Genomic DNA, 26781 nt, shown 5'->3' with positions numbered 1-26781 from the left:
AATGGAAGGGACACTGGTTGGATCCCTGATTTAGGAAGATTTCATATTCCTTGGAGCAATTAAGCCTGTGCACCCCAGCTGCTGAGCCCAGGCGCCCAGGCGCCGGTGCTCTGGGGAAGCCCCCGCAGTGGGTCGCAGACACAGGACAACGAAGGAAGCCCCCATCCCCTGCAACTAGAGAAAGCCCATGTGCAGCCACGAAGACCCAGCACAGCTGAAAAATAAACAGATTTTTTTTTTTTTTAAAGCAGATTAACGTTGAAGAAATACAACTGGCAAAAATTTTGCAGTTACAGATGAGGATCAAGAGATCGTCAAAGCCTGGAGCTGGATTTGGGGCCAGCTTTGGATAAATGCTTGGTCCGGGGGTCCTGCTCGAGGTAGGGCGGGCTGCATCGCATCCATAATCGCAGGGCCACGTGGGGCCCCTCGCACTGTAACAAGCAGCTGATAGAAATGATGGAAAAGAGCAAACCAGACGAGATGGAATGCCACAGGGCGAAGCGAGGCTGTGCCCAGACTTGGAGAAGAAGCCGCTGAGAGCGGCGACTGCGTTTCAGCCCGGGCTTCCAGGAAAGTTGGAAAACTGCATTTTTGTCAGGTGGCTCCCATTTTAGAACCACTGAGAAGCCGAACAAAACCGATCTTCAGAGCGCATTTGGCCCAGAAGCTGCGCACCTGGGCCTGCGCTCGGAGGAGAGCGCTCTGTCGGGGTCAGCGGCGCGCCCGCCCGCCGGCCGGAAACCGAGTGGGCGGGGCCGCCTGCCTGCGGTCCCCGCCCCCTTTCCTCACCCGGGCCAGCAAAGGAGGGCCGCACGTGAACGCGGAGGACTCGGTAATACACAAGGACTACCCTTGTGTAGGCTGACCCTCGTCAGAGACTCTTAGGAGCTCCTGGACACTGATTACAAGCTTAATGAGAGCTTACAGTGGCATATCCATCAGACTGATGCTTAAGATATGTTGCTAACGAAGGGCAGTATATACAGATTTGAATTGGCATCTCCCTGATGAAGACTGACCACAGAAGCGACTGGAGATCGCCATGTGCCACACACTGTCACACACGCCAGCTTCATCTCAGCCAGCAGGGAAGGCAGTCACTCAACTCCATCAGACGGCAGAGATTTAGTTGTTCAGTCGCTCAGTCGTGTCCGACTCTGCGATCCCATGGGCTGAAGCATGCAGGCCTCCCTGTCCTTCACCATCTCCCAGAGTTTGCTCAAACCATCAGGGGCATCAGTAAGTGTCTTTACTAAAGACTTTGTTAAAAGTCATTAGTAACTTGCTGGAAGCCACACTGTTAACAGGGACATTAATGTTTGAATATATGTTACAGTCTAAAGTATAGGTTTTTCTACATTAGTTCACCCTCTGTCCTGATAAGAGCAACTTAAACGACCACAATAGTAAACCACTTACTTTACTGATGAGATACAGAGATGCACAAATGTAAACATTATTCTCAAAGAGCTTACTCTGTTGCACTAAAAAAGCATTCATGTATCAAAAATGAGTTAAATAAAGCAGCTAAACACAAGAATTGTGGGGGGGGGGGGCAATACAATAATTTCTAATATCATTGAAAGGTTGAATAATTCACATGAGATGAAATGCAAAAACCAGATCCCTTGCCCCACTCACAAGCGTAACTGGAAAGCAATACTTGTGACTCTATTTCTCCCCAGTCCAAATATTCTTTTTCATGAATTAGAATAAAATAAGCCTGCAATCCTTTCTCATTGCACTGGAAATTACAATAGAAACAAAAGAACTAGAAATATTTTTTCAACTTAATGGCAAGACTCTTGGGATCCAATTAAACAAATTTTCAAGGAAAGTTTCAGAAGTTTATTTCACTTGCACTAAATTTTGCTTAGGTGAGTAGAGAAAAATGAGTTACAGCAGAAGTAGTTCACTACTCTCCAGTGGCCAAATGGAAGCATTACACTATTTTTCTTTCAAAACATGAAATAGTAGATGTTTTTAAAGCCAAGATTTTATAAAAAAAATTTATATCCTTCCTATTTCCAATATGAACAGAAAAACCTTAAAATATAACATAAATGGATCAGTAAAAAATATAACTAGAAAGACCATTTTCACAAGTTTTAGAGAAGGAGGAAAGGCTACGTGGAATGCTAGCTAAAAAGACTTCAGTCCCAGGCATTAAAATTGGGTCTGATGATGAAGCAATGGAGAACTAGGATCTAGGGAATTTACTGGGGAGGTTCATATGGTAAAGTAAAAGGCTTTCCAAATACCAGATGTGTGACTGGGCTATTGGTGGTGTTGGTGTTCTGCCTGAGTCATCTAAAAATACAAAAGTAATTAATCTCCAATTAAAATAAATCAATTAATTAAAAATTTTTTAAAAAATACAGTGCCTTCCATGTTGTTGTTAGGATAATACTATCTTCACTCAGATGCTAGATGGATGAGGGCAAGGGCAAAGTCATCAGTGTCTCCAGAATATTGAGGCAAGGTTCATAATTTCACCATGCAGAGATCTAGTCCACTCAGGATTAATTCAGGCAGTGGAAGTGGCTACATCAAAACCCGCCTTTCCCTTAACAAAGAGCTTTCTTAAACACCTGTACAATTGGTACCTTAAATGTATATTACCTCAGTGAAATTAGATTATGTATCTGCCCCACATTTCTAAAAATTCACAACATTTCTAAAACCTGTATCCTAATGTATGTGTTCTAAAGCACCGAGGGATGATGTATGCTAATATTTGCAGCCTACTTTTAAATGCATCAAAAATCAGATGGAATAATGAAAGGATAGAGGGGTTATATATGTGATCTATATATCCACATATAGATGGATATATATGTGATAAAGAAAATGCATCAAAATTGGAATTGGGGAATCCAGGTGATTGATAATATGGGTGCTCTTTGTATAATTCTTTCAACATTAGTGCATGTTTGAAAATTTTTATAATACATTATGATAAAGCCTCTACCTCTTTAAGAGCTCATCAGAGTGAGTTAGAAGCAAAAGACAGCTTTAAGAAGCTGAGTAAATTCATTTGTTGACTTCAGTTTTTGTCATCATATGTGTCATACAAAGAAATCGTCAGCATTCACGAGGTATCTCTTTGTTGAAGCCTTAGTGACAGCTGCAAGTTACATGCATATGTGTGAATTTTAATTAAAGTCAGTTTCTTTCTCCAGACTGTAAGGACTATAAAGCATCTGATTTTTCTCATCATTATATCTCTATATTGCCCTGTATGGAAACTGACACAGTTGTGTTAAAAAAACCCAACTTTTATTAAAATGAATGCATGAAGAAATTCAGTTTGTTTCCTCCTCATGCATAATCAATAAATGAAGTATTAGTGACATAGTCCTGAAATTAAAGAACCACTTAAATGTTATGATAAAAAGATATTTTTTGAATAAATGAATTAATGGGTGAAAAATATGAAGATGCTGCTCTTCCTGTTGTCCGTGGTTAGAGAATCTGCATTTAATTCATAGTTGCAATAATTTATTTAGAAGGAGATTAAATGGTGACAGGACGTAGCTCTGCTGAGTATTTTGTGTTGCATAAATTTTTACCAAATTTAATTTATTGGAAATATTTTGATATAGTCTCCAGAGAAATCAGCAGAAACAAACTCTTTGAGTCAGGCAGAAATCATGGATTTCTCCTTTAAAGAAGTTGTGGACCAACCACCCTTCACATTCATTTTTTTGTGTCTTTCATATTAATTAAGCCAAATCATTTGGCAATGACTATGGCCTATCACTCACAGAACATATTCTGGCTCTGTGATGACACAGAGGGTGGGACGGGGTGCATGGAAGGGAGACATGGGTATGCTTGTGGCTGATTCACACTGTTGTATGGCAGAAGCCAACACAGCTTTGTGAAATAATTATCCTCCAATTAAAAAAAAAAGAACAGATTCTGGACAATCCCCCAGGAAGAGTTTCTCTTGTCACCCTTCCCGGTTTCCAGACGACAGTTGAGAATGCATAGAATTCTTGACTTTGTAATTTCATTTTGATTCCATGTGTGGAGAGCCGCATGCTTGAGAGACAGATGTAGGGCTCCAAGACAATGGTTCTCAATGTGTGGTCCCTGGACCGGCAGCATTAGCATCGCTGCAAACTTGTCAGAATGCCAGTTCTTGGTCCATCCCAGATCTGCTGAACCAGAAACTCTGGGGGCAGGCCAGAATCTGTGTTTCTAGGAGCCATCCAGGTGATCCTGGTTCACAGTAATACTAAAGTCTGAGAGCTCTGCTACTCAAAGTATGGTCCACAACAGCACCGGCATCACCCAGAAGCTTGTTAGAAATGCATAATTTTGTGCCCTGCCCAAGACCTATTAAATCTGAATTTGCACGATAGCAAGATCTGTACGCAGATTAAAATTTGAGAAGTCTTGCTCTAAAGCAGAGTGAAAAACTGTCATTTTTTAAAATTAGTGCCAGATTCTTAAATAGTGGATAAAGTGTCAAGCTCCCATCTTGGAAAACTTAAATGACATCCAATGCCTTATTGAGTTTAAACACTATAACTTTTTGAGAGCACCACCTTGGACTTTTTGCTATTGGATTATTTTACTGCTGAAATTCACACCAGACCATAGGATATTTTTCGTCTGGAATAATTAAACCCATTGAAGATGGCCACTGTGCCACACACAGAACTAAGAAATAAATGATTTTAGATAAATTTCAGCTCACTTATAAGAGCATGGGTCAGAAAACTAAAAAAGTAGTTTTTTCAAATAACTGAAATTTGAGTATTAGCAAATAGCTTTCTCTCTCAACATTAAAAGGACATGAAGACCACTCACACACTTCACCTGTATCATGCACACAAGGATAGAGGGCTAGCAGGCAGTGTACAAATTAACCTAACAGATCCCACATATATAAACTTAACTCTTTGAAGAGTTAAGTGCTAATAATATCCAGTAATTTAAAGGAAGAAATCTTGACATTGATTCAACAGAAAACTGAGTTGAAGGTATCACTACTTAAGGTAAATGTCTTACATTCTGTGCTCAATGTTCCAGGTGGTCTGCTAAGGGGCCAGAAAGACGAATAAGGGCTAGTCCTTATTAAAGGTCAGTAGAAAACTACAGTTTTGTTACTGAGGTCGTGCGATGTGGTGTAGTGTTGACCCTTGCTACTCAAGGTGTGAGGCATGCAACGATGCTATCCCATCAGCTGGGGCTTGTCAGAGATGCCGAGTTTCATGTCCTAGCCCAGACAGACTGAGTCAGGGTCAGCATGTTGTCATGACCCTGGCCTGCACATTAAACTTCCAGCAGTGGTGATGTAGAACATGAGTTCTGGGGCCAGACTGCTTGGATTTCAATCTCAGTTCTGCTCCTTAGTATTTGTGTGGCACTGAGCAAGGAATAGAATTGCTCAGTGCCTCAGTTTCTTCATCTGTTAATGGGAATAATAATAATTGTTAAGAAATATGGACATTTGAGGACTTAACATGTGTTAATACATGAAAAGGCTCAGAATGGTGCCAAGTTCACAGTAAACACTCAGTAAAATATTTCTTCACTCCTTGATGTGCTAAAAAGAAGTCATGTTCAAATATTGCAATTGGAATATCACATACTATTTTGCAGTCAAGCCACTGGATATTTACTTTATTATCTTTAGAGGTTTATTTTGCAAAATAGAAAATAAAAGTGCTACTGATATCCCATTGGTAATCTCTAATAACCACATTAAACTAATAGAGCTGTGGAAAATTTATTTTTAATTAAGAACTTTTGTAAAGGAATACTACACATTCATAGAAAACATGCTAGAATGATGACCACCAAAAATGTTAACCTGATCTGCAAGATTACTGAGAGGCCTTTTTGTTTCTTTATTATGTTTTACCATTTTCATACACCATTTTATTTAGAGAAGTAACTAAAAATATTATAAAGCCTTAGTAATGACTCAGATTAGGAACTTTCTTCGACTTTACTAACCCACGATCCTGATTTATCACTTTAAAAGAGACAAAATAAATTCAGCAACTCAAATCTATTATTCCTTAATTTCCAATTATATACTGGAATTATATATGTATGAGTGAGTGAGTGAAGTCGCTCAGTCGTGTCCCACTCTTTGCGACCCCATGGACTGTAGCCTACCAGGATCCTTGGCCCATGGGATTTTCCAGGCAAGAATACTGGAGTGGGTTGCCATTTCCTTATGCAACTATGCTAATGCTACATCGCTTCAGCTGTGTCTGATCCTGTGCGACCCCGTAGACGGCAGCCCACCAGGCTCCTCTGTCCACAGGCTTCTCTAGGCAAGTTTACTGGAGTAGGTTGCCGTTTCCTTCTCCATATGTAACTATATATATATATCTATATTTTTTTCACATGGTCTGAAACAAAGGTCTATTGTTCAAAGCATGGGGGAATTTTTAAATTTCCTACTTTTTTGGTTTGCCAATTACTGATGAAGATAATTTATTAGACTATTACAATTCTGGGAATATTTTGTAGTTCAATGATGTCTTTCATTTTCAAATAGAAATGACCTTTATAACTACCAAGTTAAAAGGATTATACTAAAAAAGTCTTTGCTGCTAAAATAGTGTCTCCAGTGTCTGCCATGTCCTAGATAGAATTTTCTTTTGAGAAAACCATAGTTACTTCTTTTCAGTGGCCTCATTCAAACAAACTTACATTATTACAAGACAAGATAAAGGGCATGCTGGTGTTCAAAGGTGTGAAATGCCATTTTTCTCCCAGCATTACATGGTAAGGGCAAATAATTTTTCTTCTTGAGCTTTAGAAATGAGGTCAGTTAAGGGTTTAGACATTTCAGAGGAAAAAATAAATGTATTTTCTCTACAGGACCATGTAAAATTTATGCGATTCAATGTGAAATTTATGTGATTCAATGCTTCTAAAATCATTTCTAAAACTGAAAATGTTCAAATATTATTTGAGTGTAACCAACATTACACATTTACTGAAAATCCTTATGACCATCATTTTAGAGGAGAAGCAAAAGTAATGTTGACCTAAAATTCTACTTCTGTATTTTCATATCCATTATGATATGATTTATCATATCATACATTCCCCACAAATAGCTTTTATTTTTTCAAAGAATTAAAGTGTAGTTGGTTTACAACATTGTGTTGGTTTCAGGTTTAAAGTATTCAGTTATATACACACACATATATATTTCAGATTTTCCCACTGCGGGCTGTCACAGTCCCGTGCGCTCTGGGGCTGCTCACCCACTCTGTGCAGCCGTGTGTGTCTGTTGACCCCAAACTCCTGATCTGTCCCTCCTCCCGTCCCCTTTGGTGACCCTAAGTTTGTTTTCAGCGTCTGTGGGTCTATTTCTGTTTTGTGAATAAGTTCACTTGTATCACTTTTTAGTTAAATAAGACAGAGAAAAACAAATACCACATGATATCACATATACATGGAATCCAAATAGCTTTTTGATATGTGATATCTGGTGCTTTGAAAGGACAGTGATGTAAAAGATCTGCAGTCTCAAAGGCCTTAGGTCTCCTACTCCGCAAAGTGACATTTTTCTCATTAGAGAAACGGTCTGTTTCATTACAAGGCTTTTACCTCTATTGCTATATTATATAAGCTGAAATTGGTGGTGTCTTGAAATCTCTTCAAGTCAGAGCTTACTTAACCTTGGAGAACATGGCCAACATCTAGGTACAAGTTGATGATACAGAAAGTATTGTTTTGAAATAGTAGCAAAACATAATTTTATCTGAAAATGCTTTCTTTGAACACCTATCTTTTTCAGAAAATAAATTGCATCCAGTTGATTAATGAGATTCTTGTTTTCTAATTAGAGAAGGCTTAATAGTAATCTAATTGTATCTCCATAGATTATCTTTACCATGAATTATATTTTATGAAATATGTTATTAAGTTAAAATCAGTAGAAAAGAGTTTCAGAGCTTGGAAACCCTTTGATATCTAAGGAGAGCCTTTAATTTCATATTGGTGTTTATATGAGCAAAAGGAGAAATTCACTGAAATCTCTAGTCTTAATCTTTTCAAAGGCCATTACAAAGAAAAAAAAACACTATTATCTTTGAAGAAACACTGAAATTAAAGATGTAACTATTGTCATACATTTAAATTCTAGTTCCCAAACAAACAAACAAACAAAACAGAAAGGGCATTCAATCTTTAATTCTAAAACAACAGCTATTTAGCATTGTGGGATTCCTTATTAGCAGAATTGAACTTGGGATTCTTGTCTGCATGATAAATTGAGAGGATGTTCTCAGAACTGTCGGGAAGTGAGGAAAACAGGCTAAGACAGGGAAACAAGATAAACCTAGAGTGGTTTCAGCTGGAGTCTGGCCTCAGCCTGATCTTTAGCATGGGGGGTGGGATGGGGCATGGGAGCTTGAACTGCAGCATTGAAGGTGCCCATCCAGAAGCGAGAGACCTGGGCTGTTATTCTGTATCTGACAGTCGCAGGACACAGTCACCTCCTTGAAAGAAGAATCTGCTAGACATCCCCAAGCAAGGCAGTTCCTATCAGCCTAGGCCAGTCCTCTGGAGAAGTATGTGGTCTTGAGCTGTTTGCAGCCCACCCTGCAGCAGCCCGGAAAAGGAACTCTGGGCTGGTACCAGCAAAATCTGCTTAGAGCATGGATGACATGCTTGCTCTCTCTGTGCCCTCTGGACCAGCCAAGCAGTGAGTGCTCAGACTAACAGCTCAAATTCAAGCAGTAGGCCGAAGTGGTGGTATTTTTTTTTTTTTTCCAGTTCTTTTTAAAATTTATTCATTTACTTTAATTCCGGGATAATTACTTTACAATATTGTGATGGTTTTTGCCATACATCAACATGAATTGGGCTTTCCTGGTAGCTCAGCTGGTAAAGAATCTGCCTGCAAAGCAAGAGAGGCTGGTTCGATTCCTGGATCATGAAGATCCCTGGAAAAGGGATAGGCAACCCACTCCAGTATTCTTGGGCTTCCCTGGTGGCTCAGGCAGTAAAGAATCCACCTGCAAAGCGGGAGACCTGGGTTTGATCCCTGGGTTGGGAAGATGCCCTGGAGGAGGGCCTAACAAACTACTGCAGTATTCTTGCCTGGGGAATCCCTACGCCCAGAGGAGCTGGGCAGGCTACAGTCCAGGGGGTTGCGAAGAGCTGGACACAACTGAGCGATTCAGCACAGCACAGCAACAACACGACTTGGCCACAGGTACACAAGGAAAAGCGTCACAAACAAAAGCTCAGTGGTCTTTAACATGTGAGAAAGAGACATGCTAGGCACAGGTGCTAAAGACACAACGCTGGAAGTAATTCATGTCTACTGTTAGGTGTACTTTTCCAGGAGTGTAAGATTTCCCTGTAACTCCATTTTCTGCATACAAAGACAAATAGTATTTATGAAACTTTCCAGGCTAACTTTAAATTTCATCAAACAGGACGATACATTTATTGGTTCTATAGGATATGATGTTGCAGTGTAAATAAGAGGCTGAAAAATTTCACTTTGGCATTAGATATTTTTCTTTTTTTAAAGAATATTTATTTGACATGCAGGATCTTCATTGTGGCATGCAAGATCTTTCACTGCAGCACATGGACTCTCTAGTTGTGGCACACAGGCTTAATTGCTCCTCAGACATGTGGGATCTTAGTTTTCTGACCAGAGATAAAACCTGTGTCCCCTGCATAGCAAGGCAGATTCTCAACCACTGGACTACCAGGGAAAACCATATTTTTCTTTTTTTCATTTCATCTTCTCTCACGAACGTTCAATTAACTCAACACCTTAGATCACAAATTTCTAAAATTCTATACAAAAAACAAGGAAATAATCATAAATGTGCTCAAAAACATACTTATATGATGTTTACTGACAATCTATTTAAAATACTGAAGTATTCAAAATATCCAATAATAGAGATTAGAAAGATAATGTGCAGCTATGTAACAGAAGATTACAAAGTTATTAAAAGTCATGTCATAGAATATTTTATGACATGGAACTGTTTGCATTAAGTGAAAATAAAAGGTTAAAACACAGATTGTGAATATTATCCCATTTTATGAAAAAGTACTAATTGTGCATAAAAAGACTAGCTGTACGTATATCCCATATGTAGAGTGTTGGGTGTCCCAGGTGCCACTGGTGGTAAAGAACTCACCTGCCAATGCAAGAGACATAAGAGACGTGGGTTCAATCCCTGGGCCGGGAAGATCCCTAAAAGGAGGAAATGGCTACCCACTCCAGTAGTCGTGTCTGGAGAATCTCACGGACAGAGGAACCTGGCAGGTCTACAGTCCATATGGTCACATAGACTCAAATATGACTGAAGTGATTTAGCACACATGCACGCACGCATGTACAGTGTTATCTCTGTGTGACTTGGGTGTTTGGATTAAAGGTGATGTATTGGGATTTTCTTTTCTCATTTTCATTTAAAAATTTTTCTATGATAAGCCTAGGTTTCTTTATTTTTTTGGAATAAGAAAAATATAACTTAATAATGTCAACTTGAGTGGACTTGCTATTAAAGTCACCCAGACAATTTTCAAGGTTTTTTTTTCTATACTGATAATTCTCCAATTTTCTCATCTGTTTTCCTGAATCTATCCTCTGAATATTCAAATGAAGTATGAAAATAGCTATTTTTTAAATCACTATTTGTAATGTTTATGTCATCCCCAATTATCATGAAATTCTATTTCAGTCTACATGGAAACTTCATTTTTTTTTAAACACATGTCAAAGATTTTATTCAACTTGTTGATTAATCACTGAATCAATCAGATGACAAGGCAAATTCACCAGGATTTTGAGGAAGCTTCATATTTTTAAACTTCACTTCTAATATTTCTAGACCCTTTCTTAATTATTCTTTGCATTGTGACATCTAATTCAGAATAATACACCAATTATTTTGGGAATGTGTATTGTAATACATAAATATACACTAATAATAGTAGCCACTTTCTGGCCTACCCTACACAACAGGTACTGTATTAAGTACCTTGTGTAATGTAAGAAATCACAAAAGCACTTTGAAAACCCTGTACTTTAAAGACAGAAGAAAACAACAAATGACTTGATGATCATCTTCTTTTCTACATGTTTTATTCACCTTTAATCAACATGAAATGATCTGGAAAATTTACCCTGAAACAGCCAGATGTCTACTATTCAATGTGGTCATAAAAGAAGATGCTGGTGGTGGCCACAGAATGCCAACAAAGAATGAAATATGAAAAATTCAGGGTATCTTTTAGATGTTTTGGAAGATGAGGCTGAATTCCATCAAAGTGGTTTTCCAGTGTTCTCTTTTCCTTTCCTGAGGATGATGCTATGTAGGAAAAGCTAGCAACAAGATTCAGAAATCATGTTTCACGCCATGCACAAGACTAGAATAACCCTCTCACCTCTTTCTTTACTTCTTCTTCATCTTCCAGTGTCAAAGCAGCCAGTTGTTTAGCTCTCTGCTCCATCAGATTCACATATCGGATTGGATTTGACAAAGCTTCAATCACATCTAGATAGGAAAGAGACATTTTAGATTAATGGTCCTGGAGATACTGATTATCCACTATCCATCAATCTATCCATCCATCCCTCCATCCATCCATCCAATCACCCATCCATCCTTGTATTTGTTTATCATCTCTCTACTCGTCCATCCATTTACTGATTCACCATCCATCTTCCATCCTTCCATCCAGCCAACACTTTGGAAATGGACAAGAGTCCACTGGCTGAACCTCAGGAAGGGAGAACTCAAAGGTCATCTGAGTCAAACTGAACAAGCTCCAACTCAGGATGTGTCAGTGCTCCAAATTTTTAAGTTTTATTTGAGCATTTCATCCAGTTCAGCAATGGCCCACAGATTTGTCCTGTTTCCCACACTGGTGATTCACAGGGGAGACATTTCACACAAAAAGGCTGCTTTACAGACTGTTGAAACAACCCAATGATTTGGCAGTATGCGTATCATTTGAACATGATGCTGTCTAGCTGGAGTGAGTTATGGCTGCCATCTGCAGATTGGACACATGCGCCAAGACTGCCATAGTCTCCACCACTTCCCAGGGTCTCCCACCCAGGTCACTTGGCACCACAAGCATTTAAATGTATGATTCCAGGCTGACATCATCATAAGTTAATTTCTATAGTTGAAGATTTCACTCATAGAAAGGGTCAGGATTCTAAAACTGGCTGAAGGCAAATTCATTGCACAGACCTACATAGACTGTGTAGTATCAGAGAGCATTGGTTAGAAAGTACTGAACTCATAAGAGTAATATTACCAATGGATAAAAATGCTCAATAATTTATTGAGATTTAAACTAAAACTTATTCACAAAGGTTTAATGAATTTACTTTTAAGCATGCATACAAACATAGAGGTGATTCTGAGGTCACACTCTCTTGCCTTTGTTTAACCCAGTTTTCTTTCCACTGAGTCACAAAAATACAGACGACCCCAGATGGAGATATCCTTTCGAGTTAGGTGGTTTACCTGCATACGTGTCTGGGACGTAGTCTTTCACCTCTATGTAGACAAAGAGTGCTGGCAGCATCAGAGGCTGGTTCCTCTCGTTCCTCAGACAGATATAGTGATAGCCTGGGGGGTGATATGATACCGTGCATCACCGTTTCTTATAACGCGAAACATCTATTCGATCAAAGTGTTTATTTCAGGTGACTCTGAAACAGATTATTTCTACCTCATTTTAATCATGTGGTCTTGAGTGATAGGGTATTATTTTTCTCATCAAACAGGAAGATAATGTTGACTCTGATTTTTTTTCCCTCTTTCCAACCATCTTTTTCCCCACAAGAGAGAATTTGAAACCATGTGTCATAGACTGAATTATCAGTCCAAATTTGTGCCCTGTATATGATTTCTCGGTTTGGGGGTTAGCCTGTTTGGACAGTGGGATGTTAGTGACGTGTACAAGCAGAGGCTTCGCATGCACTTGCAGACACAGGCATGCATCCCACTGGGCTGCCGTGAGATGCCTGGGAGTGCAACTGCTTCTTCACCTGGAGCCCCTGGGTGGGCAGGTGTGGGAAGCCCACAGCCTCAAGCACAGCTGCAGAGCCAAACCTCCCCAAGCCCTACTACTTCACAGACCTGTGAGCACGAAGATGAAACACATTTCATAAGCCTCTTAATTTTCAGGTAGTTTGTTACACATAATATCTGGCAAGAGTTGACTGGCCTGGTAGTCACAGCACATCACAAAAACATAATATTGCCAGATTTAAATATATAATCTTATAATCCTTTTTACAGAGCGAAACAGCAAAACAACAAATAGCTTCCTACATCATTCTTTAACAATCCTACAAGGCAGTGATGATTTTCTTTACAACTTTGATACAAAGTTTCCCACAGTGCTATCCATACCTGGCCGAATTGCTTGTACTGGCAAGATTCGGTGACCAATAAATTTACCACCTTCTTCGTAAACTGCTATCCTCAGACAGGCTAGAGAAGGAAGAACCACCTATAGGACATTAAGAATATATGTGGTTACAAGGAGTGACTTTCAGAAACAATTAGAAAGGTATTATTCAAATAGGCCCTACGTTTCCAAATCCAAGTAGAAGTTTCTGCTGAGCAAATGGATAAAAAGTTAAGTTACTGCTCTATAATTTAGATTTTCAAAAAGAGAAGGATTACCAGAGAGATGGCTTCATCTGTGTTTTATCACCTTTTCAAAATGAGGAATCTGTTCAACAAATAGACCCTTTTCTTTTGACATGAACATTCTCAAGGCAGAGGTGACAAAAGTTCTATGTTTAAATACTGTGAGTTAATGGTTTAATCACAGTTTGAGCATTCACTATTATATTTTCAAAGCAAACTACCTTTGTACTTTGTAGCAAAAATTATAAAGTAGCTTTCAAGGATAGCTTTCAAAATGAGATTGCTTATTTGTAAATTTCCAAATTATCCATAAGTAATTGCTTACTTTTTTTTCTCTCAGTGTAAAACATCTGGGGTACATATGCAGCTATACTACATCATGTCAAGACCATGAGGCCAATTATACCTTAAATATGTATTTCTTTGGAACATAAGAAAACTAACATTTATTGACTACTTTCAATGGGTTACATATTTTCTAAATGTTTTCATTATATTAGGAAATACTCATATAAGAATGCTATGAAGTAGACAGTACTACTAGATCCAATTAACATAAGGGAAAAAAAGCTGGAGTGCAGAGATCTTTACCACAGATAAGATACGCTATTTGCAGAGGACTGCCTTTGTAGATATTTTGGCCAGATAAAAGCAAGGGGTATGTTAAGAGTGCATTCTATTTTCAATAGAAAGTACTTAATGTCTTCCTTTTTGTGTAAACCATGTGTGAAAAAGATCTGTTTTTTGGTGAAAGCAGAGGGAAAGACAAGTGGAATGTAAAAGGTATTAACTCTATCAGATAGAATCCAGACAAGTTACAAAGACCAACGCCAGTGGTTGGAGATTCTAGGGAGTTTAATTGCTATGCTTTTTAAAGGAAGCATGGACTTCCTTTCTCTTGGCTACCATATTAGTCCCTATTTACCACTCTACTTCATTCGAATTATAGTGAAGACATACCATTTATCACTTGTATTATGAGAGACTATGAGTTAAAATTACATGTTATTCTGGTCTTCCAAATGAGGTATCCTAGAATTAATTAGGAGAAGGCAATGGCACCCCACTCCAGTACTCTTGCCTGGAAAATCCCATGGATGGAGGAGCCTGGTGGGCTGCAGTCCATGGGGTCGCTAAGAGTCGGACACGACTGAAGCGACTTAGCAGCAGAATTAATTGATTCACAATTATGAAAAATCCGAACAAGCAATTCACAGAAATCTTGAGTAGTTTTCAAGATAGTTTTGAAAATGCTATTGTATTATTAATGTGTAAATTCCCAAATGAAATAATAAGTAATTCCTCCTTTCATTTGTTTTACAGTATAAAACACCTGAAAGTGAAAGTGAAGTCACTCTGTTGTGTCTGACTCTTTGCGACCGCATGGACTGTAGCCCACCAGCCTCCTCCATCCATGGGTTCTCCAGGCAAGAATACTGGAGTGGGTTGCCATTTCCCTCTCCAGGGGATCTTCCCAACCCAGGGATTGACCCCGCATCTCCCGCATTGTAGGCAGATGCTTTACCCTCTGAGCCAACATGGAAGTCATAAAACACCTAGAAGATGCATTAACATCTGACATGAAGGACACAAGACCGACCTTTTTGAATACAATGGGTTCTTCTTCCCAGATGGGATTTACAGCATTTCCTTGTGATGTTTTGGTCTTCAATGCCTTCCTCCTTGTGTCCACGGGCAAACCAAACATATCCACTTCCACATAAGTCCCGACTTTCTTATCAGACAGAAACTGACCTGAAATAATCTAGAAAGTTTTTTAAATTAAAAAAAAAAACCAAACTCTTAAAAAATGAATAAAAATTATACAAGAGAAAACTTTAGGGAGAGACAAATGCTAATGAGGAATGCTGAGCCATAATCAAAGTAAAACAGAAACAACAGTACAAATATTATTTCTTTTCTGGTTAAAGAATTGGTAGAAGAATAATGAAAATGCCAGGGTTAGGAGTTAATTAATAAGACAAAGTTGTATAGGATGAAATACATGAACAAGCATGAAAAGTTTGATGAGATTATGGCTTTTATATATCAGAGATACTATCTATTAAAAGTTAAAAATTGATTTTTACAGCCAACTGAATATAAAGATTTTTCTAATACTTAAATACTTTATAAGAGAAAAAAATTCTCATTTTAGCATGATTGTTCAGTTCAGTTCAGTTCAGTCACTCAGTCGTGTCTGACTCTTTGTGACCCCACGGACTGCAGCATGAGAGGCCTCCCTATCTATCACCAACTCCCAGAGTTTACTCAAATTCACATCCATTGAGTCGGTGATGCCATCCAACCATCTCATCCTCTGTCATCCCCTTCTCTTCCCACCTTCAATCTTTCCCAGCATCAGGGTCTTTTCAAATGACTCAGCTCTTCACATCAGGTGGCCAAAGTATTGGCATTTCAGCTTCAACCTCAGTCATTCAACATGAGTCCAGACCACCTGACCTGCCTCTTGAGAAATCTGTATGCAGGTCAGGAAGCAACAGTTAGAACTGGACATGGAACAACAGACTGGTTCCAAACAGGAAAAGGAGTATGTCAAGGCTGTATATTGTCACCCTGCTTGTTTAACTTATATGCAGAATACATCATGAGAAACACTGGGCTGGATGAAGCACAACCTGGAATCAAGACTGCTGGGAGACATACCAATAACCTCAGATATGCAGATGACAACACCCTTATGGCAGAAAGTGAAGAGGAACTAAAAAGCCTCTTGATGAAAGTGAAAGAGGAGAGTGAAAAAGTTGGCTTAAAACTCAACATTCAGAAAACAAAGATCAGGGCATCTGCTCTCATCACTTCATGGCAAATAGATGGGGAAACAGTGGAAACAGTGGCAGACTTTATTTTGGGGGGCTCCAAAATGAAAATTAAAGTGAAAATTAAATGAAATTAAAAGACGCTTACTCCTTGGAAGAAAAGTTATGATCAACCTAGACAGCATATTGAAAAGCAGAGACATTACTTTGCCAACAAAGGTCCGTCTATTCAAAGCGATGGTTTTTCCAGTAGTCATGTATGGATGTGAGAGTTGGACTATAAAGAAAGCTGAGCACCGAAGAATTGATGCTTTTGAGCTGTGGTGTTGGAGAAGACTCTTGCGAGTCCCTTGGACTGCAAGGAGATCCAACCAGTCCATCCTAAAGGAAATCAGTCCTGAATATTCATTGGAAGGACTGATGTTGAAGCATGATTGTAGATGAAATTAAAAGGTTGCTTCAGAGTACAAATTTAACTCATAGCATAATAGAAAGTCTAGCATTAAAGAAAACTTCTTGTTCATAAAATTCAACTTGAAAGAGTAGTCATAATACCATGCTACTCCAATTCTCAAAGTTGTTACACTTTAATAAAAAGCCACAATAATGTAAAAATACTAAAAACAAATACCAACTTTAAACTATTAAACTCAGTTTATCATCACTCCTAACCACACTGGTTAACCATCCGCATGATTGTGGTATCCTTTGCCTAGCTATAAAGCTAATGATATAGCTATAAAGCTATAAAGCTAATAATTGTGGAATTAAATGACACGTTCATAATTTTCAGAATCTGCGGGGTTCTCGGATGTTATAAAAGTTAGTGGAGACAGATATGATGCCCTTCTGCTTTAACAACAGAGAGGGAAACGTGGAAAGCAAGTGTTGGTGGAACGGACTCAGTGATTTGTGTTATCTGATTGACAAAGCTTCACTTTCTGAGCTCCAGTCAGTGAAAGGAGACAGAATCCCCAAGATGATGGCTGGGCCAGAAACGGACACAATGGCAGCCTGGGGGTGGCCATGGAGACGGGGGAGGCCAAAGGCAGCTGCACGCTGATGTGGCCAGAGATGCCACACAAGTCAGAAAGTTATGAGGAAGAGGCTGTTTGCATTTACCCCGGGAAAACGCATTTCTCCTGAATCATGCTCTCTGTGCCTGAGTGCATGAGACCTGCAATTAACAATCTCTTTGTTTCCTTTGAGGTTCTACAGAACTACTTAGCAGACATTTTATAGCATGTTTGAAACTTCCAGGTTAAGTGAGTCATGCTGGGAATTCAGATGCATCAAAGATGGTGTGTGCCTAAGATTTTTTTTTTAATGAATATATTATTTTGAATTTTTTGTTTTCCTTTTGTTATCTTTATCTGCCCAGTATGTGGATCTTAGTTCCCCACCCAGTGATTGAACCCGTGCCCCCTGCATTGGCAGTGTGGAATCTTAACCACTGGACCCCCAGGGTAGTGACAATATGCTTAAGATTTTGATTAAAACAGACTTCTTAACTAAACTAATAACACTGAGCCTCAATGTTCTCATCAGTAAAATAGGATCATGGAACACCACCAGAGCTCAGAAGTCCATTCCAGCATTATCAAGTCTATGTCAGGGGATCAAAACAAAGGCAGTCCTGGGTTGATGTGAGCTGCATTTTGGCTCCAGCCATCACGGTGAAGGCAGGATTCTGCTGCAGGGTCTCTGAGGCATTATGGCCTGTCCATTCAGAGGACACTGACATCTCTAGAGCGGTGTCTCCACTTTGGACTCGGGCAGCAGTGTACACCTGTCTGGGACTCAACTGTTTTCCCCAGTTTCTCTATGTGATTGTTATAAGCACTTACACTGTCACAGTAGAATTTTCAAGAAAGAATAAACAACAGAGCAAACATATAAAATGAGATGAATCGGCAAACAAGGACAAAAGATTATTTTGATAAAATATTACTATCAGTTTGACCTGACTACAACTACAATTGACAAAAATTCTAAAATAGCTTTTTATCCGTGAGTGATGCTTGAGTTTATCTTAATCAAACTTGACAGGCATTAAACATCCTTTGCTGAAAACAATTTCCTAAACTAAATATAATCTTGAAGCTCTAATTCTGCCAACTCCACTTGGCAGATATATGGGGTGAAATAATTTCAAATGATATCATTGAGAGACACTCCAGTGTAACTCTATTTTTAATCTCTGGTGCAAATGACATAAATTTTAAAGTAAAAGTGGGTTCAACAAGCTTAGAATAGATATAAATTAGTGAAATTGTTGTCGTTATTGTTCAGTCACTAAGTCATATCTCTTTGCAACCTCATGGACTATATAGAGTACTTTTTTTACACAGTTTTTTATATGCTTTTGTTTAGGGTCAACTGGAAAATTGCATTTATGCTTTATTAAAAAGGTTTCTTAGTGTTGCAATTATCCAGTTAAACAGAAAAGAAATGGAACTTTTAAAAAGTAAATGAAACTTAGCTACAACAAACAATGGCTTATAGGGTTCATGTAAAAAGTTTTTTATAAAAATGATTTCCCATTTATAGTATTAAAAATATTTTCTCACAGCTAAAAAAAATACCTTGTATCTCCTGTAAAATAAATTTCAAAGATTGCAGAAATCATTTGCAATTAATTTTTTGAGGGTCAGATGTATGTTTAATGATATGATTTTTATATTTAAGCCACCAGGGAAGCCCTTAATATCATTACTCACTATGTGTTATAAATTCCTGAATGCTCTGAGAGATTTTCAAAAGACATGCTCTGGCAACTGGAGAACTTTTATTCAATCTTTAATAATTTATTGAGAGAATACCTTTATTTTCTCTAATTTTGTTCAGTATGGCTATTTTTCTAAAACTAACGGTGGGAGGGAAGACCAGATTTCTCCAATATGAGTCACTAATTTTTGTGGTTTTGGCTTTCCTGGTGGCTCAGACAGTAAAAAATCCACCTGCAATGCAGGAGATCTGGATTTGATCCCTTCTCCCCTGGAGAAGGAAATCCCCTCTCCATATTCTTGCCTGGAGAAACCCATAGACAGAGGAGCCTAGCAGACTACAGTCCATGGGTTTGCAAAGAGGTGGACATGACTGAGTGTCCACACACACACACAAATTTCGTGGTACATTTCTCTGTAGGATCTTTGCACCAAAAGAAAGGACTAGCCATGGTGAATCTCAGCAACTTGCTTCACTGATTTTTGGATCTGATTTTTAGCCCATTAAAAAATGGGGCATCTTGTGCATATAGCTTTTGAAAACTTTTAATATGAATTCAGTCTTTAAATTAAATTAAAAAAATATACAAAGGAAGTGAAGACTTTACTGGGAAGTAAACACTGACTAAACTACTTTACACAAAATAGGTGCTGTTGAAGACTTTTGCTGGGTACAGTTGTGTGATGGGGTGAACATACCTTAACAGATAAAGTGTTGGCCACTATGCCATCCACGATGCCTTCTGTGAATGGATCAAAGTGCTTGTCAGGTCTCCTCATGAACTCCGGCTTCAGTCTGTAGCCACTCTTGCCATTGTATTCATACATCCCCATGTTTATCTGCATAGCCAGGTCTGTGTATAAAAGATACAAACCTTACTGGGACTGTATTTACATTTGCAGCAAGAAGGTAAGATTGTATTACAGTACATTTCTTCTCCCTCTTTAAGAAAAAAGACTTAATCATTATAGAAACTTAGGAAACCCAGACAAGAGAAAAAAAAAAATTGAGCTGTCATCTCCAAATCAAGAGGTAAACCACTGCCAACAGGTTGGTGTAGATTCTGTTTTTCTATTTAAAGTATATTCATATATTTGAATATATAAAATGTATGTAGTATGTCCATTTCATTAAATATTCATCTGCTTTAATTTTAACAACTGTATAAAACACTTTTGAATAGATATACCTGAATACACAGACTATACCAGGCCCCACTCTGGACATATTTATGTCTCTTCCAAACTTTTATCATTTATATATAATGTTTTGATTTTACCACACTGTTGTGGTGAAATCTTTGAAGACATCATTAATGCTTAGGAGTGAATTTTCTAGGTCAGAAAATATGTTTGTTGGAAAAGCCTTTTGATAATTCTTACTAAGATGCTCTTCAGAAAGTTTAAATCTCCAATCCATGTTTTTGAGGATGGACTTCTTCATACATAATCAACAGTAGATACTATAATTCTTTTTTTAATTTATAGGAAAAAGATTTTCTTAAAATTTTTTTTATTTGTTTGATTACTTACTACCAATAACTAATCACTCATTGACTTGATTCTAATGGACAAAGATTCCTGGTCAAAGTTTGCGAAGACTTGATCAATGTAGGAAATAAATGTCTACATTATTTGCAATTGCTAGAGCTAAACAAACAAGCTTTAAAGTCTTAATGAATTTGAGAAGCTATCAATTTGTTCCAGATTGTCTGAGTTACAACTCATCTCTACTTAGATAGACAGTAAAGAAGTGATAGTAGAATTATTTCAAAGTTTCATGTAACAAATCATTTTTAGATCAGGGAAAAATAAGTGAATTTTTATCTATCATTTTATAAGTTATTATGACTATGATACCAAAATTGGATAAACTACCAAAATTATGCTTGAAAAAAATTAACTTCAAAAGCCTAAAAATTAATTGTCAAGCCATATTTTCTAAAAAAACAATACATAAGCAAGTAGAATTTTTCTCAGGAACAAAAGGATACTTACATATTAGAGATATACTAATAAAATTTATGACATTTGTCACAAAGAAGAAATGACCATATGATCATCCCAATAGATGTCAAAGAGACATTTAATAATATTCAACATAAATTCCTAAAACCAGTGTTGTCATTTAGGCCAAGTGTAGATTCCTTTAGTGTGTAAAAGACTGTCTCAAAGTCACAGCCAGAATCTACCCATTGGCATCATGATGTGACATTCTCATTAGTGTCAAGATGAAGTGCCCAATCTTAATACTACTAGTTAATATTATTTTAGAACAGTCAGTCCAAAGCAAAGAAACACTGAACAGTAAGAGAAAAGGAGAATTTCCTCTTCCACATATTAAACCATATTATGAAACATCATAATAATAACAAAGTTATTGGCTCCAGGAAGGTGAAAATTTATTAATGGAGACTTATTAATTGAAAAAATGGACCCAAATTAACAATGAAAAAGGCAACCTCTCATATAAAAGACTGATCTCTTACCAAGATTATACATGAAAATTAAATCTGTGTGGATGAAAGGGTTAAATTACATGTGAAAAAGAAATTATGAAAGAAATAGAAGTAAGCCTAGATTGATTCTCAGATGTGGAGCTTGTAATTGTAAGGGTAAACTAAGAGTCCATAAAATAAAACATTAATCAATCCGATCTCATCTCTTGCACAAAATAAGACAACATGACTTTTATATAAAAAGTACTGTTATAAATAAACAGAAAAATTGACAGCAGTCCTGAATAAAAGCAGAAATGCAAAAATAAAAATCATATCATTCCATCATAGGGGATTGCAATGCAGAAGTAGGAAGTCAAGAAATACCTGGAGTAACAGGCAAGTTTGGCTGTGGAGTACAAAAGGAAAAGGGCAAAGGCTAAAAGAGTTTTGCCAAGAGAATACACTGGTCATAGCAAACACCCTCTTCCAACAACACAAGAGGACTCTACACATAGACATCACTAGATGGTCAACACAGAAACGAGACTGATTATATTATTTGCAGCCAAAGATGGAGAAGCTCTATACAGTCAGCAAAAACAAGACCTGGAGCTGACTGGGGCTCAGATCATCAGTTCCTTATTGCAAAATTCAGACTTAAATTTAAAAGTGTAGGGAAAACCATGAGACCATTCAGGTATGACCTAAATCAAATCCCTTATGGTTATACAGTGGAGGGGATGAATAGATTCAAGGGATTAGATCTGATAGACAGAGTGCCTGAAGAACTATGGACAGGAGTTCCCAACACTATACAGGGGGCAGTGACTAAAACCATCCCAAAGAAAAAGAAGTGCAAGAAGGCAAAGTGGTTGTCTAGCAGGCTTTACAAACAGCTGAGGAAAGAAGTGAAGCAAAAGACAAAGGAGAAAGGAAAAGATAAACCCAACTGAGAGTTCCAGACAAGCAAGGAGAGATAAGAAGGCCTTCTTAAATGAAGTACACAAAGAAGCAGAGGAAAACAATAGAATGAGTAAGACTAGAGATCTCTCTAAGAAAATTGGAAATATCAAGGGAATATTTCAGGCAAGGATGGGCACAATAAAGGATAGAAATGGTAAGGACCTAAGAGAATCAGAAGAGATTAAGAAGAGGTGCCAAGAATATACAGAACTGTACAAAACAGGTCTTAATGACCCAGAAAACCATGATAGTGTGATCACTCACCTTGAGCCAGATATCCTAGAGTGTGAGGTCAAGTGGGCCTTAGGAAGCATTACTATGAACAAAGCTAGTGGTGGTAAAAGCAGCCCCGGTAAGCTATTTCAAATTCTAAAAAAGGATGCAGTTAAAGTGCTGTACTCAATCTGTCAGCAAATATGGAAACTCAGCAGTGGCCAGAGGACTGGAAAAGGTCAGGTTTCATTCCAATCCCAAAGAAAGGCAATGCCAAAGAATGCTTAAACTACCGGACTATTGTGCTCATTTCACATGCTAGTCAGTTTACGGTCAAAATCCTTCAGGCTAGGCTTCAGCAGTATGTGAACTGAGAACTTCCAGATGTACCAGCTGAGTTTAGAAAAGGCAGAGGAACCAGAGATCAAACTGTCAACATTCATTGGATCATAGAGAAAGCAAGGGAATTCCAGAAAAACATCTACTTCTGCTTCATGGACTATGCTGAAGCCTGAGACTTGTGTGGATCACAACAAACTGTGGGAAATTCTTAAACAGACAGCAATACCAGACCATCTTATCTCTTGAGAAACCTGTATGTAGGTCAAGAAGCAACAGTTAGAACCAGTCATAGAAACTCACTGGTTCAAATTTGGGAAAGAAGTATGACAAAACTGTATCTTGTCATCCTGCTTAATTAAAGTATACGCTGAGTACATCATGTGAAATCTCAGGCTGGATGAATCACAAGCTGGAGTCAGAACTGCTGGGATATCAGCAGTTATATCAACAACCTCCGATATGCAGATGATACCACTCTACTGGCAAAAAGTGAAGAACTAAAGAGCCTCTTGATGAAAGTGAAAGAGAAGACCGAAAAGGCTGGCTTGAAGCTCAACATTCAAAAACTAAGATCATGACATCCAGTCCCCTCATTTCATGGCAAATAGAAGGGGAAAAAGTGGAAGCAGTGACATATTTGCTTTTCTTGGGCTCCAAAATCACTACAGATGGTGACTGCAGCCATGAAATTAAAAGATGCTTGCTCCTTGGAAGGAAAACTATAACAAACCTAGATAGCATATTAAAAAGCAGAGACATGACTTTGCCAACAAAGGTCCCATACAAAGTTATGGTTTTCAGTAGTCATGTATGGATGTGAGAAATGGACCATAAAGAAGGCTGAGCACCAAAGAATTGAGAGTCTTTTGGACTGCAAGGACACCAAACCAGTCCATCCTAAAGGAAATCAGTCCTGAATATTAATTGGAAGGACTGATACTGAAGCTGAAGCTCCAGTACTTTGGCTACCTGATAGAGAAGCTAACTCAATGGAAAAGACCCTGATGCTGGGAAAGACTGAAGGCAGGAGGAGAAGGGGAGCAGAGGAGGAGATGGTTGGATGGCATCACTGACTATGATGAATTTGAATTTGAGCAAACTCCAGGAGATAGTATAGGACAAACATGAATTTGAGCAAACTCCAGGAGATAACAGAGGACAGTGGACAGTGAGGAGAATGGAGGACAGCCTGTGGTACTGCAGTCCATGGGGTTGCAAAGAGTTGCACAGACTTAGTGACTTAACAACGACAAAAATAAAAACACAAACTTACAAGGTTCAACTTCAACACTCAAAGAAGTGAAAAAGAACAAGGAGATAGTTGTCTGAATTATTACTATTATTTAATAATAATACTTAACAAGATCACAAATGTGAGGGAAAAACATATCATACATTGCTGATTGAGAAGAAATCTCATGCCACATTTTTGATGTACAATTTGGCATTGTACAAAGGTTCTTAAAACTTTCACTTCTTTTAATTCTATTTTAGGAACTTTTCCAAAAGAACATTAGGAGATAAACTTGACAATTTATATTTCAGCCTGTTCTCAGGGCATTATTTATAGCAGAAAAAAAATGTCCTAAAGTTTAGTGATAGGAAATGTGCTTTATTTAATTCTGAGATGTACTTAATATATAGCTATTAAAATTCATGTTTCCATATAATATTTAAATACATATGAAGATATATATTTTAACAAGGTATTAAGTGAAAAAGCATGTATATGCATAGCCAAAAACCTTATAGATCACAAAGCCAGAAGTTAACAATGTTGAGAAAATCTCTCAGTGGTAACATTCCTGGAAGTTTTACTATTTTTTTATACTTATTTTGAATTTATATTTTTTAGAATAAATGTGTATTACTTTTAAAAGTGTAAAAATTTGTTTGAAAATAAGTAAAACAAATCAAAATAAAGACATCTACAGACTATCAGAGATAATTCCTCAATATTCAAAATTTGCCTTTTTTGGTGATGGTATTTTCTTTATGAAAATGTGTTTTGTTTGTTTTTTCAATCCAGCCTGGCAGTCTTTCTCCTCCTTGGGATGATTTTCAGGCACTTGGAAATGTGGCTTTTATAGGATGGAAATGAATACTAACTGTGCGACTTACCCACTGTTTGGAAATTAAGGGCAACCATTTGGCAGCCTGCATTCCAGAAGAGCTGAGGCATATAGTTGGATGAATCCACGCGTGTTCCCTTTGGATATATCCTGCTAAGCTGCATTTTGTTATATCTGGACCATCATGTTAAGTAGTGAATACAATTACAAAAAGAATTAACCAATAATATTAACTGAGAAGCTGCTTCCCATCTTTCACTGAGGGGGAAATGAATTAAAGATGGATGATCTCATTAGACTAGTGAGTGAAATATGTAAAAAGTTTTCTGAACAAACAGAATAAATGTGCTTTTATAATACAAATGGAGCATCATCTTTGCAGAGCCTTGTGGGTAAAAACTAGTGAAGCAGCAAAAATGGTTGAGTCAACACAATTTTTTGGAGATTATTAAGGACTGGCTTAGTGATTAAGGACATAAAAGGAAATCCGAATGTAGCAAATCATGGGACAGGATGATATTGTGCTTGGCAGAAGCAGATAACATGAACTGTACAGCTATTTTTGAAATGCTCTCTGCTCATTTTCTTAACCTTCTCAGGGAATGCTCTTTGCCAAAACTATGATACTCTTTATGATTAATAACAAGGTTAATATAGCACAGAAGACTTTGACTCATATTTTGAATCCTACCATCATCAGTTTTCCATCCTGAGAACCTTTTAGTTATTGAATGATGCTATGTCTTTAAAACACAATTAATTATTGCTATTACCAAGCTTTAAAGAACCCTCTTGCCAATGCAGAAATGCAAGAAACACAGGTTAGATCCCTGGGTTAGGGAGATCCCCTGCAGTAGGAGATGCAACCTGCTCCAGTATTCTTGCCTGGAACATCCCATGGACAGAGGAGCCTGACAGGCTACAGTCCATGGGATTGCAAAGAGTCAGAGATAACTGAGCGACTGAGCACACACACACACACACACACACACACACACACACACATTACCAAGTTTGGCCGAGGTCAGCGCAGGTTCTGGGTTTGACAGGGGACTTAGGCCAAAGAGGGTTTGAAATTTAACCTGAAACTTGTTAGCTGCATGATCCAGGACAAGTTATTTCCCTTTTCTGTGCCTCAGTTTCTTCATCTATAAAAGATATGATTCCTACATCATAGGGCTGTTGTGAGGATTACATTAAGACCTAACAAAGGTCTACCATGTAGTTAGTACTTATTGATTACTAATGATTATGTCAATCATCACTTTGTTTATGGAGTTAACACCTGTTTCCTTTCCTATTGTTAATGAACTTTAAAGATGATTTTTTTCTTTTATATAACTAGGACATTTAATATTAATTTTACGAAAAAAATTCAAATGTTTGTGCCATTTTATTTTAATTCAGGAATAAAATAAAAAATTGTCATCAGGAGTCTCAACAAAGCCATTATTAGTAATATATATTTATTATATATATTATATATTATTAGTAATATATATTTATATTCTCATCATTATCCCAACTATTTTTCGAATGGACGTCTATTACATGTAAGCATATGAGACACCAGAAAGGTGTCTCTATTATATAGATAATACACA

The 26781-nt window shown here is 37.7% G+C and overlaps 1 protein-coding gene across 2 annotated transcripts in view; it reads right to left on the bottom strand.

The window, feature by feature from the left end:
* Window positions 1-26781, bottom strand: part of PLCB1 (phospholipase C beta 1) — an 827705-nt gene that overhangs the window by 133728 nt on the left and 667196 nt on the right. For both annotated transcript variants that reach the window (XM_061125923.1, XM_061125924.1), the window contains exons 18-23: window positions 25227-25351; window positions 19846-20000; window positions 15241-15405; window positions 13398-13497; window positions 12504-12608; window positions 11410-11519 (exon numbers count right to left, since the gene is read on the bottom strand). In XM_061125923.1, the coding sequence (XP_060981906.1) occupies window positions 11410-11519; window positions 12504-12608; window positions 13398-13497; window positions 15241-15405; window positions 19846-20000; window positions 25227-25351 (760 nt within the window). The remainder of the gene's footprint in view (window positions 1-11409; window positions 11520-12503; window positions 12609-13397; window positions 13498-15240; window positions 15406-19845; window positions 20001-25226; window positions 25352-26781) is intronic.

Source organism: Dama dama, chromosome 23 (genome assembly GCF_033118175.1).
Source record: "Dama dama isolate Ldn47 chromosome 23, ASM3311817v1, whole genome shotgun sequence".
Lineage (NCBI taxonomy): Eukaryota > Metazoa > Chordata > Mammalia > Artiodactyla > Cervidae > Dama > Dama dama.
This window is presented reverse-complemented; position numbering and strand designations above follow the sequence as displayed.